Here is a 15,538-nt window from a genome sequence, read left to right as displayed (position 1 = left end):
TAGAAATTGGAGGATGACAGAAAGATAGCATTTAAAAGAATACTAGTGCATCTGTGCCAAGAGAAATTGTGGGCATCTATACTGTAGATGTGTGCAAGTAAACAAGAATCCCACTTATAACGCTTACATAACTCAATGATCTATGCATTCTGCGCTATTCCTAATTAACTTCTTGATCCCGTCATCAAACAGAACCGACTAAAATAGCACAGCGCTGTTTTCCATGAGGCTTTAGACCCACGTGCTTAAGATCCAACAGCCTCCCCAGAAACTCAAACAACGGCCAGCTGCTAGGCAACCACAGCAGCCCCAGAGAAAGAAGAGCAAGGGTTTAACCAACAGCACTGGAAATATTACATAAGATCTGACTTGTTTGAGCTAGAGGGCTGGTACTAATATGGAATGCATAGAACAGAAAACAATGACTCAGGACGGGATTTCAAAATCATTCTTTATGGGAAGAACGAACTTTAACCAACATACAGTGCAGCAGATTATTGGGCATACAGTTTAAATACTAAAAGAATTTAGTTTAAAGTGAGCTATGACTGGAATGATTCAATAATTTTTTCCCTGAGAAACAAAAAGACTCATCTGAGTGTGTTTTTCAGCATACCTGCATTAAAACGTGTTACATTTACAAAGAAAATCCTTCAAGTGTTCATTCTGAATTGAGTGTTCAAAGATATGCATAGTGGTGTATGTTTGTATTGGTGTATGATATTCCATCATTCATTCCAATCATACACATTCCTTTCATGTACGTACATGTATTAGTGTGTGTATGTGTGTCTGAGACACTATGGACGGGTGTCAGAGTTCTCGTGGGATGATGGTAAAGGGTCGTATAGGGCAGCTGGACTCGAGCTCCAGTGCGGTGAGGAAGCAGTCGGGAGCCTGTGGACTGCCTCTGCTCTGCAACGCCTCTCCCAGCCCGCTCCAGGCCTCATGCGCCGTGCTCTGGACCTGTATTGCGTCCCTCAGCACCTTCTCCCCGAGACCCACACGGCCTGTGCGCACCAACAACTTCCCCTGTGGACAGGAAGTGAGAGATAGAGAGTATTTTGGCCAGACTGTTCCTTTTTCTCTTATATTCTAGGTAAAAACCACAGATGCTTGTGGGGATTGTGTTTACTGTCAATGGGGGATGCTTGTGATGGTGTGTTGATGTTGCGCTTCTATACATTTTATAAAAGTCTTTGTATGTGTAAAGTGGAGAGTGGTGGACTCAAAACTGAGTCAAAAACATTACGCACTCATATACCAGTCTATTTATTATCATTATGAGGACGTTCCTTCAAATTTTTCATACCGAGCTAATGGTATTTAATAAACGGATAGTTCAGTCTCTTCAGTGGGTTGTACTGTTGTTTCAATTGTTCTTTTTTTATTTTTCTGCTGACAAAACATTGAAAAAACACCTTTCAGTAGACAAAAAACTCCAGAAAATGTTTTCATTCCCGTCAAAAATCAAATATGGTTCTTCTCCGCATAAGGTCTATTAATGCAGCAAGTTGTTATTAAATGTCAAACTAAAGGGTGTTGGCTATAAAAAAAGAGAGGAGATCTTTAATATGCCCTGCCCCAACTTCCTAAAAAGGAAAGAAAACTGATAACATCAAGTCATTTTATAGGGTCTTTAATTCATTTATTCATCTCTGCTATATTTGATTGTGATTACTTGGTCCATAGAAGAACTCAAAATAGGAGAAAGATTATTATTTATTTTAATTAATTAATTTATTATATTATTATTTTTAAATTGCATGCATGTCATTTGAGATGTGTGTTTTTAAATTAAGAGAATTATTTTATTTTATTTTATATTGTATTGTATTATTTAAAAAATGTTTTAATTTAAATTACATGTATACAGTATGTGTGTAATTTGTGATGTGTGACTGTAAATTAAGGGAATTATTTTATAATTTTATATTTAAATTACATGCATACGTGTGCATTTTTATATGTAAATTATTTGTATATTGTATTTAACAATTTATTTTATTTAAATTGCATGCATATGTGTGTAATTTGTGATTTGTGTTTGAAAATAATTTTTTATATTATATTTCTTTAATAATTTATTGTATTTACATTGCATGCATATGTATGTAATTTGTGATGTATGTTTGTAAATTAAGGGAATTATTTAATTGTATTATTTTTATATTTAAATGACATGCATATGTGTACATTTGTATTTGTATTTGTAAAAAAATTGTTTTTGTATTTCTTTAATTTATTGTATTTAAATTACATTCATATGTGTGTAATGTGTGATGTGTGTTTGTAAATTAAGGGAATTATTTTATTTTATTATTTATTTTATTTAAATAACATGCGTGTGTGTGCATTTTTATTTGTATTTGTAAATTATTTTTTATTTTGTATTTCTTTAATATTTCTTTTATTAAAATTTCATGTATACAGTATGTGTGTGAGAGTGTGTCTATGTACAGTATATATAACGTTACTGATGTTTTGGCAATGTAAAGCTTTTTAACATACCAATAAACCCTCTTGAATCTGAAATCTAAATGAGAGATGAATATGTATTCAAGCCCTGTTTTCATTTCCTTATTCTAAATTAAATGTGCAATGCTGTGTTTCGAACAATGGTGTAAGTGTATTATGCTAGTGCATTTCAATGCGTTTGTGTACGCCTAGGGTAAAACTGTGTCCTTACTTTCCCTAATCCTGCCAACAACAGCATGATTTACTCATTGCAATTACATTTTCATTGTCCCCTCTATCAGCAAGCACACACACACACACACACACACACACACAATCACACACACACACAGTTGTATTTGTAAGTGGCGGCACATGACTGCTGATTATTCAGCCATTTCACAAGCACATCAGAGTGGAAAATTATTCCACTGTGAAGAGAGAAAAGCAAGACAAGATCTGTGAGGCTTGCAGATTCAATGGCCCCAAAAAGTATTTGGACACTTTGCCACACTTAAAAATGTTGGGATGTTTTTAAATTATATAGCAAAATATCAAAGCAAGTGGCATTTATTGTGAAGAAATATAGCACAAACACTTTTTAAGAATAACATTTCACAAAAAGAAGTTTGTTAGGTTTCAGTTTATAAAGAAATAGATATATTTGTTCAAAATGAAGATAAAAAAGACACTATTAGGACATTGTCTGATTTTCAAACATTAGTGGAACATGTTCATTGTTAATGTGATGATCTACACCAGAGGGGAACTGACTTTATACATCCACTAAAAGCTTTTGAAAGAATAACACAGCTGCAGAAATAGACTGACAGTTCTGTTGACCAATCAGAAATTGGCAAGAGGCTGGTCTGGTGACGCTGCTGTGTTTGAGCCTTATACCTGACTGGCTCAACAGTGGAACAGAAAAAACACAAACAGCAGGGATTGGTCAAATGTAAATATACTTCACAGTCTTCCAGGAGGCTGGCAGCTTTGGGCAAAAATTTGCTATTTGACACATTCAGATGCCAGAGGTGCTACTTGAAATCCTAGTGTAGGGTCACGACCCAGCGCAGGCCTGTATATGAACCCTGCTAATCCAACGGGATACTGATCTGATCCAGCTGGGATCAGTGCCAGCTACTAGACAGAGAACACACATGCTGTGTTCGCACACAGACACAAACACACATGACAACACCATTCATTTACACACGCACAACTACATTTGATAGAAAAACGTTAACACTACGATAAGGTTCCATTTAGTTAACATGAATCTACCATGAACAATGCTTTTACAGCATTTATAAATCTAGGTTAATGTTAATTTCAACATATAGTAATACATTTTTTAAATCAAAAGTTGTATATTTTAACATTAGTTAATGCACTATGAACTAACAATGAACACTTGTATTTTTATTAACTAACATTAACAAAGATTATTAAATGCTGTAAAAAATATATTGTCTATCATTAGTTCATGATAACTAATGCATTAACTAATGTTAAATAATGGAACTTTATTGTAAAGCGCTACCAGAAAAACACACAGAAGACAAAAATTTGCTCGTGCCTCAATGTAGAAATTGCAAGTGTGTAGTTCATTTCCAGGCAGGCAGAAGGGCAAATACACACTCAGTTTACACTGCATCAAAGATTTGCTGCAAATCCATTTGATTTCAATGGGAATCTCTGTCCTAGCCAACTGAATTCAACAGGTTACACTGGCGACTTGGTGTAATGAAGTCCTTGTTTGATTGTAACTCTGGCATCACCCTCCGCTGAAACTGCAATGCAAGCACCTCCTTACTGCAAAAACTGCACAGTGACTTTAAAGGGTCATGGAACACTACAACACATTTTTTTGAGATATTAACAGGTATATATGTCTTGCACACAAGTTAAGAGAATTTCAACATTCGTTATTTTTAATTTCAAGAGGAAAAGGGTTAATTTAGACATTTTTTGGGCTAATTTCGTCTTCCGAGTTTGAAGTGAATATTGAGTCAACGTCACAGGACGTGACGTACAAGGTTTAGACTTTCCATTGAATTTCAGTGACTCTACATCACGGGTGTTCTCGATATTATTCATGAAAAGGAGTGGCCTTTACCCTTTGAAAAGCGAGCGCCGCAGGTTTATCAGTGTGTCGTTGCTATGCACATGACCAGCGCTTCAAACTCTCAAGCGCCTCAGTTGAGAGAGTAGATAGTCCTGCGACGCAAGTCCCCTCCACGCTGCTGACAGAGGGACAGGACAGGCTTTCAGTCAAGGGCAGCACCTTTTAAATGTTCACGCAGCATGCATTTATTAACGTGAGTGTTGTGAGAAATGCGGTGAGGTGGACTGTGTCTGACTGGGACTCGTTTGAGATGAGGTTTACATTGATTGTCCCAGACACAAACGCCATCCATCCATCCATCCATTCATCCATCCATCCATCCATCCATCCATCCATCCATCCATCCATCCATCCATCCATCCATCCATCCATTTCTTAATGTAAGTGTCAAAACCAATCTAAGCACTTATATTTGTGAATAACGCCTTAAAATAAGTCTCAAAAGTTATTTAAGTGTCAAAAACATTCACATATTTTCAATACAGAGTACATGGCTTGGCATTTATTTGCGCATTAAATTACAGAAATAAAATGACCAGTGTGATTCTGTGTGCTGTATTGTGAGCTTACAAAACAGTGTGTAATTTATTTGTGCATTCTGTCACAAGCAATTGTGAGAATCTTTCACGCTGTTACCTGTATTAGTAAAATAATAATGAGTGACTAATTGTTTTGTTCCCTCAGACTTTGGCGTTCAACAATCAGTTGGACTTTAACTTTGCCAGCCATACAAATCTTACAATTCGTCATACATTATCCTGATACTTAGTGAGAACCGGCATGGGCAACTAACAGATGACAGTTTGCTTGCCCCTTTATCTCTTTATCTCTTTATCCCCTGCCCTGCCCCACTCACTAGGGCCCTTGTTCTCACAGCTGTCCACGCCCAATTGAGTTGTATTTTTCTAAACGGTTGAGAGGCAGACTTGAGCTGAAAGAGGACTGTTTCATGACCCTTTAATGCTCACTACCTCCTGTACAAACCGACCTTAACACTCATTCTATGTCTCATTCTCAGCTCACTTGCACTGAGGTATATACAACTGCCTGGTTGCTAGGCATCCCATACAGGCCTGAGAAGGAGTGAAGTGTTATAAATAATGTATTTGCATAATCTAATCAACTGACAGGCCAATAAGAGAGCAAGAGAGAGTGCATATAGAAACACAGAGAAAGGAATTACAGAAAAGAAAAGACACATACAAAGGCAGAACAAGTATTATGATGTTTGTGTGCGTGGGTCCAGTAGAGTCACAGCACAGAGGCTGGTGTGGTTAAACTCATATGCCATAAGATCTATGACTTACACTGAGTCTGACTCAACACAGCTGACATCCCTAAATCAAACATACCCAGCAAGATGCCCTGAGCACACATTCATGTGGATCCATATATGCTATGAGTTTCCATGATGTGTCTAAATCAGCTGTATAAAATGGTGAAGTATTAATCAGGTCCTGTTTCCTCAGTTGCTCCCTCTACGCGCGCACGTGTGTGCATGATTCCTCTTATCATTTAAAGGAATATTTCCCAAAAAATGAACCAACACACCATGTTTGACTTTAATGGATTTCTTGGAGATGCAGAAGACTGACTGAGATTTGAGAGTTAAAGAGGAGGGGAAGATTTTCGGAGAACAACAACTTAAATTGCAGTCTGTTCCTCAAACTAGGCAGTTGTATTGCTTCAGAAGTAGTCAAATTGACTACTTTTATGATACTATTATGGTGTTTTGTTGGAGCTTGACAGTCTCTGGACACTGTTTGCTTTTGTTATATGGTAAGATAGCAAACTGGATATTTTATTTAACATTTTGGTTACACTTTACAATAAGGTTCCATTCGTTAACATTAATTAATGTATTAGGTATCATGCACTTACATTAAACAATATGTTAGCAAACAATATTAAGCATTTGTTAATCTTTGTTAATGTTATTTAATAAAAATACAATTGTTCATTTTTAGTTCATGTTAATTCATAGTGCATTAACTAATGTTAACATATACAACTTTTGATTTATTTAATTTTTTTAGTGTATATTAGCATAACCAAGTTTAATAAATGCTGTAAAAGTATTGTTTATTGTTAGTTCATGTTAACTAATGTTGTTAACTAACAGTGGCAGGCCGTGCATTAAAAGTCTAGGCCTTCAGTGTGATTCATGCCATTAAGAAAACACAGTTTCACAATAAATAAGACACCCTATGCCTTTGGGCATCATACATTATGTAGCAGCTAACTAGTAATACCAATTGACGTTTTAAAAACATGTCCATGCACGAAAGCCAGAACTTGAAATGACACTTAATGCTCAAGCAAGCCTAATTTTAACTGCAGCATGACTGTTTTGTGAAAAGAACGTCTCCCGAACAGACATTCAAAAATCATAATTTTTCATATGAATCTATCTGGAAAAATCTATCTAATAATATTTGCGATTTAAATGTTGCTTGCAATAAATTTCGTTTCGTCAGGGTACACGGTTATGCTGCGTTCCATTCAAGTTGGATGTGGGATATTCCTGCTTGATATCTCCGACCATAAATGCATTCCATTCCCCGATATTTGGAAGATGACGTTTAAGAAAACAAAACTGCAATGCTCCCATTAGCTTAGCAGGGGTTTGACTCTCATTTGAGATGTCTCTTAGCAACCCAACTGTTAAAACAATGCTGCAGCACTAGCATTTGTGCTTCGGGTGTATGATTATCAAAAGAGATTATAATGTTTTATACACATGTTTCTGCAGGCGTTTGTTAAACAAGCTTTAATATCATGTAATGTGGAAACTAACTCATTTATCGATATTACTTAATAAAGTTAATGTTGATCACTTACTTTGTATATCTCCCTGAGTGCCGACATTTTTGTGTGACATCACGCCCCTGCATCTCGGTGAAATCGGAGTTGAGAATTTCTGCACGAGCCTAGAAGTTGTAATTCTGACTTTAAGATGCATTCCATTGCACTTTTCCTGGCAGGAAGTTGTAAAATCCGACTTTCCGAGTTGAATGGAACACAGCACTACTTTTCAAAACTTGATCCGACACTGAATGCTCAAGCAGCCTAATTTACAATAAACAAATGTTGCTATAACAATGCAAAATCACTTACCAATTTACTTGAAGTGAAAATCAGTCCTCCTTTCCTGTTTAATAAATTAAGCAATCACACAGTCATGCAGAACATCTCGTGTTTTTAAATCCATAAGGATCTCTTTCTCAATGGTGATAGCGATAGTGATGACAGTCAGCAAGATCTTGTGCACTTCGCTTTCAAATTACGTCACTTAAAGCGTGATTGCGTCACTCAAGGCCAGCTAGAAGGCCTCGACGGGACATATCCTAAAGATCACACCCACCAAGAACAAATAAATCAATCTGATTGGCTGATGAATCGGACAATCTGACTTTAGTTGCTCATTCACTTACACTGTTGAGGGATTCTGTAGAAATTCTGAAGGCCTGAGGGGGTGGATCTCAAACTCATGCGCTGCTTCAGGCATGTGATTTGTGAAACAGTTGTCACACTTTGGTTGTAAGCATCAAGGAATAAATTCTGACTGGATAAACTTTTTGTTTTTCTCTATTTGTTTGTAGATTAATTAAGAGTGGAAAGCGATTAAAAATACATAGGCAAAAAGGTGATTGAGAATGAAAGGATGAAAAATATGTATTTATTTGGAATGTTAGGCCAGCAGTGAAGGCTTTGCTTGCCCTGAGATGGAACCTTTTTATAAAGTGTTACCAACTTCTTTGATGTTCCATGGAAGATAAAAAGTCATTTGGCTGGGTGAATCTCACAAAACCTGTAAATCACTTTCACCCCAAAATCAAAAGAAAAAAAATAACAATATATTTTGCTTCAGAAAATTAAGCTTGTTTTAAAGATTAAAAGTTTTTTCTGCTTTGTGACAATTTTGTATTTTCATGACAACCACGTACATTCCCCTACCAACTCTAATTACTCTAAGTGAAACAATTTCTTGCTCATTACTGTAATGTGAAATTAAATTTAAAGCAGTTTTACTTATTCACTTTCAACGAGAGAGAGGCAGAAGGCAGCAAAACGGACGCGGTACTCGAAGCAGTGCCACTTTCCGACACATTCACGGACATCCTGCTGCTTTATTCGTGCACGACTGCTTGCGGCACACACTGCGCAAGAGAAAAATACTTTATCTCTCCGTGACTGCTGCTTATCATTGACCAACCAGATGTGATTTTATTCACAACTAATCAAACGTCATTTAGCTTTTACGTAGTCAAAAACAACATAGATAAGAATTTACTTCGAACATCCTACTATGAAAAGTGCAATGGAACGCCACTTGAAGTCAGACTTCCAATTTGGAAACTCGTGGGGAAATCTTCAACTCCGATTTCGCCGAGATGCAGGTGCGTGATGTCACCCAAACATGTCAGCACCCAGGGAGATGTACAAAGTTAGTGATACACATTCACTTTTATTAAATAATATCGATCAATGAGTCAAAGTTCCTACATTACATGATATTAAAGCTTGTTTAACAACATTTGCAGAGACAGGTTTCAAAACATGGTAAATTATACTCTCTTATGATAATCGTTCACCTGTAGCACAAATGTATTGCAGTTTTGTTTCCTTACACATCATCTTCTGAGCATCTGGCAATGGAATGCCTTTATTGTCAGAAATCGGAGATATCAAGTAGGAATATCCCAATATATAAAATTCAAACATTTAATAATAATAAAAATGAAAAACTATTATTATTATTACAGGCAAAACATGTTTTTATGTAATTGTTTTTGTTTTCTCTATTTTATAATGAAATTGTGTAGTTTGAGGATGGTGTTTCTTTATAAATATAAAAGTGTCCCCCAATTAGTTCCAAAAAGTGAGGTAGAGATATTCTAAACAACAACACTGGTATCGGATCGGGATCAGTATCGGTATCGGCCGATACTGAGAGTTCAGTTTCATATATATATATATATATATATATATAGTCTATACAGTATATATGTTTTTTGGTATAACATTGTCCCTGGACATGTTTTCGTGACATTCACCCAGGTTTGGAACGACATGAGGGAAAGTAAACTATGACATAATGTTCCTTTTTGGGTGAATTATCTCTTTAACTCTGCAATACCCTGTCAGCAGAACTGAGAGGCTCTGAAATTCATTGTTCGCGATACCTCTGAGGAAGAACTGCTTTAATGAGAGCATTGCTGCCCTGCTGCACTCAACGCAAGAAGTGTTACAATGAATAGAAGTGGGTTAACAGCTCCCCATTGAATCCAGCTGGCGAATTCACTCAAATTCAATCTCGTTCGGTCATAATTTACTCACCCTTAAATCGTTCCAAACAAGTATGGCTTTCTTTCTTCTTTAATTGCTTTGCTTTCTTTTTTTTTTCGTACAAATAAAGTAAATGGTGACTGAGGCTAACATTCTGCCTAACATCTCCTTTTCCATGTAAGAAGGAAGAAGGAGAGACATTTGGTTTAAAACAACATAAGGGTGAGAAAGTTATGACAGAATTTTCATTTCTGGGTGAACTATCTTTTTAAGTCTGATGGTTTAGTGCTTAACAGTGGTGCAATGTTCTAATGAAGGCAGAATATGTGTGTGTGTGTGTGTATGTGTGTGTGGACTATGCAGGGCATCACCAGCTAGCTCGGAATTAGATCTCATCAGCTCTGGGAATTGATAGTGTACGTCTTTTGTCCAAAAATAGCGGGGAACCGTGCTCTGATTGGCCAAATATAGGGAGAAAATGGCCTAGCTTCACTCCAGTTACTCCAGTGAAGATGAGTAACGAAGGGCCTGACATTATGAAGTCACAATGAGAGAAGAGAGTGGAGGCAGAGCTAATGTTAGCTCAGATATCACTGTGGGTTGTATAGCTGTATGTATGTACTGTAAGCCACATGTGCACTGGCTCAGTCGTCATTCCACGTCACCCTGGTCTCCAAAGCTTTTCTTATTGCCCAACACAAAAAGCATCTTTTTATATGCACCTTCAGATGTCAAAATGTGTGATTCCGGTGTGTATGGTATGTATGTGTATCACTCACCAGGTGCAGCAGTATGTGGTGTCCTCTGGGGTTGATGGCGAGAGCTTCATCATACAGGGTCTTGGCCTCTGTGTCGTTGCCCCTGAGCTCGGCCAGACGGCCTTTCAGCAGCAGCACTGAGTGTGAGGTGGGGAAAAGAGTTCCTGCCTCCTGCACACAGAACTGAGCCTCCTTCATCCGCCCATCAGCCACGAACAACTCCCCTGTTCACATATGACATCACAAAGCAGAGGCAGTGAGCACTCACTATGACATTGTCAATAATGTTTCTGATACCGTAATGGGTTTCTGTGACATCACATAGAAACATCAAAGACAGTGATTGAAGAAGCTGAACTTCAATCTTTCCCTGCTGAAAAGTCACGGAGCCAGACACAAATTTATTTGTCAAGAATCAGTGAATTAATTAGTTCTTTTTGTTATCAGACCTAGGAGAGAAAGTAAAATTCCAATCTTTCTCTGAAGATTCCAACTGTACAGGGCGTATTTAAATACATCCATAGGAAAACAACAACAGATCCTTCCACTGTTTAAAATTAGCCTATATTACTTCCCTTCCCCTCATAATTTTGAAACACATGTCTCTGAAATGTCCTTCTCAGCAACTTTACGTCCAAACAATACTAATGTATTCAAATTATATAAGACTTGCATAAAGGACTTATATAAATTTTGACTTGCACTAGGCTTTAGGCATGCATATAAGACAGCATAATATAAAAGCATAAGTGTAATACAAATGATCAATAATGCTACTAAATGATTAAGAATACTAATAATTATTAATAATACTGATTACAGCATGAAAATTTAGTCTTCAGTGATCTTTCACTGAGAAATATACAATAACCATTTGGATGTCCTAATTGGTTTTGGTGACATCACAAAGACATTAAAGATAGTGATGTCATCTACAATAACATTTCTGATGTCATAAATGGTTTTAAGACATCACATATGGCAATCCATTTTCAAATAATACAAGTGAAAATGTTGACATCAGTAATTAGGCTTGCACTAGTAAAAATTTTAATTCTTGAAATAATTACATCATTACTCACAGAAATACCCATTCTTGAAACCAAACATGAAATTTCAGCTAGTAAGAAACATAATAATTGATATACGTAATTGCATTTTCACTAGCAGAACTGAACACATATCTGTCATTCAATTTATTTAATTAAATATATCTTTAATTAATATCTTACTAGTTGAAATTCCAAATACACAAATCAGCTATGTTCTTCTTACTAGTAAAAATTATATTTTTTTCTATCAATAATTACATTGTAACTACTGCAAAGGCCCATTCCTGATATGAACAATTGAATTAAAACTTGTAAAAATTCTAATATCTGTTGATATCTAGAATTTAGTTTTCACTAGAGGCAATGTTAATTTAAGATATCTGTAATCATGTGACTGTAAGAACGCCTTTTAAGATTTCTTTATTATCTTTTCAATTTAATAATATCTGACATCCATTTCTATGTCATAATCATTTTTGTGATCACAAACAGTTATCCATAAGATAGTGGTCATTCTTTGTGACATGAGCAATAATGATTCTGACATATAATAATGATTGTAACATCACAAAGACACATCACAGACAGCTGAGATATAAGCAATAACCATTCTGATGTCTTAATTAGGTTTTGGTGACATAGACATCACAGAAAGTGATGTTTATCTGTGACATCTGCAAAAATGATTCTGATGTAACAAACGGTTTTTGTGACATCACAAAGACACATCACAAAAGGCAAGCCGGACTGACTTTTCAATTTTCAATTAATATTAGTGAAAATGTTAACTTTTGACAGTAATCAGTAATTAGGTTTGCACTAGTAAACATTTTAATTCATGATATAAAAAAATGACATTATTACTCACAGAAATACCCATTCTTGATACCAAATATGGAATTTCAACTAGTAAAAAACATAATAATTTATATCTGTAATTGCATTTTTACAAGTAGAATTTCACAATTATCTGTAATTTAATTTTTTTTTATATCTATAATTAATACCTTACTAGTTGAAATTACAAATACACATTTCATGTATTGTTATTAGAAAAAACAATATTTTTTTATATCAATTATTACATTGTTACTAGTGCAAATGCCCATTCCTGATATGAACAATTGAATTAAAAATGCTAATATCTGTTTGTGACAAATTCTCTGACTTTTTTCTCAAGGAGGAAGCGAGGGCCGGTTAAATGTTCAACAAAAGTCTTTAGGACCCACTTTATATTAGGTGGCCTTAACTACTATGTACTTAACCATTTGATACAATGTACTTATTATGTACATACATGTTGTTGCATTGTAATTACATTTGAAGTACTTGCATTTAATTACATTTGTAGTTACAGTGTTAACGTTACCCCTAACCCAACACTTACCCCAAAACTAGGGTGGCCAGACATCCCGTTTTTCCCGGCACAGTCCCGTATTTAAGCACTTTTTCTAGTGTCCAGACTTATTCTGAAAAAATTGTGTTTTGTCCCATATTTCCCCTCTCCTAAAATTTCTCTATCGCCTGTGTGGCTTTCTCAGTCACGTGAGTATTCTAATCAAAGGTAGCCAAGGATACGGCTCATAAAACTAATTAAATCACACCGTGTTATTTGAAGTACATGATTGGATTAAACTATCCAATCACAATCCCCTATCAATAGATGTCCAGTTAGTGTCAGTTTGAAAGAGCACACAGATGAAATTGTGGCTGGAAAAATGTTATGGAAGCATGTACATTTAATGAGGATCTTCAAAAAGAGATTAAATTACTAAAAAAGGAGTCACAGGGGCCTGGGTAGCTCAGTGGTAAAATACGCTGGCTACCACCCCTGGAGTTCGTTAGCTCGCTAGTTCGAATCCCAGGGCATGCTGAGTGACTCCAGCCATGTCTCCTAAGCAACCAAATTGGCCCGGTTGCTAGGGAGGGCTATAATGTGGTTCGTTCTCGGTGGGGCGCATGGTGAGTTGAGCGTGGTTGCTGCAGGGGATGACATGAAGCCTCCACACGCGCTATGTCTCCGTGGCAATGCGCTCAACAAGCCACGTGATAAGATGCACGGGTTGACGGTCTCAGACGCAGGCGCAACTGGGATTCATCCTCCGCCACCCAGACTGAGGCGAATCACTACACGACCACAAGGACTTAAAAAGCATATTGTGTTACACTGCAAAAAATTATTTTCAAGACAAGTATTTTTGTCTTGATTTCCAGTAAAAATATCTCAGTTCAGTCCCTTAGTCTGGTAGACCGTTGGGGCACCACACAAAACCGAACAACCAGCTTCCTCCATTCCTCTTGATTCTCTGTCTTTCTCAGGGAGTCGCTCAATGTCAAGCCTGTCCACTCTCGGATGTTGTCTTCCCACCTCTTTCTCTGCCTGCCTCTCTTTCTTTTCCCTTGTACGGTGCCTTGCAGGATTGTCTTGGAAAGTCCTGATGATCTTGAGACATGCCCGTACCACTGAAGTTTGCGTTTTTTCACAGTGGTCAGGAGGTACTCATGAGGTCCAATGGCTTGTCTGATCCTTTGCCATATCTCTTCATTGGTGACATGATCTTTGTATGAGACAGCAAGGATATTTCGGAAGCATCTCATCTCTGTGGCCTTAATCCTTAATCCTGGTTGACTGCTTTGCCCCTACTGTATCATTCTTCTTCTTCTTCAGCTCCCTCCTCTTGTCACACATGTCCAGGACATCAGCTGTGACCCAGGGCTTCTTGACTGGGTGATGTCTGCCAAGGATCTCACTGGCTGTTTCGATCACTGCTGTGTTGAAGGTGATGATCAATGTGTCCATGTCTGTATTGTCAGCATCAAGGATGGTGAGCGGTGCAAATTTCCCACCAATCATTGCTAGGAAGGTCTCTGCAATTTCTGGATCCTTCAGTTTCTCGAGGTCAAACCTTATTCTTGTGTGGCTCTCTTTCATGACCTTCTTTAGATGTAGCCTGGAGGTCATCATCACCAGATCATGGTTGCTTCCAATGTCTGCTCCTGGAAAACTTCAAGTCTTGGCGATGTTAACGCTCAACTGTAGGCGCCTCTTCACCATGATGTAGTCAATCTGATTGTGCTGGTATCTGCTTATGCTGTGCCATGTCCATCTTCTGGATACTTTGTGTTGGCTGAAGGTGTTTGCAAGCATAAGGTCATTGTAGCTAGCGAATTCCAGGAGTCTCAGGCCTCTCTCGTTTGTCTGTGCATTGCAGTATCGCCCACATATTCCTTTCCAGTTCTTACAAGTGTCCTCTCCTATCTTGGCATTCCAATCGCCTTGCACAACCAGAAAGTCTTTCCTCTGTGTTTTATCCATAACTTCTTGTAGTTGGTCATAGAAGTCTTCCACATCTGCGTCATCATAATCTGATGTTGGGGCATATGCCTGTATGATGGTGATGTTAAAAGGGGTTGCCCAGAGTCGGATGGTGATGAGCCGGCTGGAGACTGGCTGACACCCCATAACAGTACTTATGCTGTCCTTGTGAACAAAGAACCCAACTCCATGTTCATGTTTGTCCTCTCTGCCACTGAAGTACAGTTTGTGACCTTCCAAAGTAGTTCTTTCTCCAATGTTCTTCCATCTTACCTCACAGAGTCCTAGGATGTTCCAGCGGTATCTGTTCATTTCATGTGTGAGTTCCTCTAGCTTGCCTGCTGCTCTTAGTGTTCTAACATTCCAGGTGCCAATGGTGATGTTGTTCCTAGCACACATCTTTCTGCTCTCTGCACCAGTAGCATACTTTCCACCTCCGCCCTGAAGCACAACGGAAGGTGCGGTCCTTGGCGACTCGGGCGACGAACGATCTGGTATGTATTTTGTACTGGTTTTCATATCATGTGGCGTGTCTAGG

General features: G+C 37.4%; 1 protein-coding gene across 1 annotated transcript in view; it reads right to left on the bottom strand.

The window, feature by feature from the left end:
• Window positions 1-434: 434 nt before the first annotated feature.
• Window positions 435-15,538, bottom strand: part of LOC127412168 (tetratricopeptide repeat protein 7A-like) — a 72,497-nt gene continuing 57,393 nt past the window's right edge. The window contains exons 20-21 of the mRNA XM_051648319.1: window positions 10,654-10,856; window positions 435-1,032 (exon numbers count right to left, since the gene is read on the bottom strand). Coding sequence (XP_051504279.1) covers window positions 814-1,032; window positions 10,654-10,856 — 422 coding nt within the window. The 3' untranslated portion in view covers window positions 435-813. The remainder of the gene's footprint in view (window positions 1,033-10,653; window positions 10,857-15,538) is intronic.

This window comes from Myxocyprinus asiaticus, chromosome 21 (assembly GCF_019703515.2).
Source record: "Myxocyprinus asiaticus isolate MX2 ecotype Aquarium Trade chromosome 21, UBuf_Myxa_2, whole genome shotgun sequence".
Classification (NCBI taxonomy): domain Eukaryota; kingdom Metazoa; phylum Chordata; class Actinopteri; order Cypriniformes; family Catostomidae; genus Myxocyprinus; species Myxocyprinus asiaticus.
Note: the sequence above shows the minus strand (reverse complement) of the source record. Positions and strands in the feature narration are given on the sequence as shown.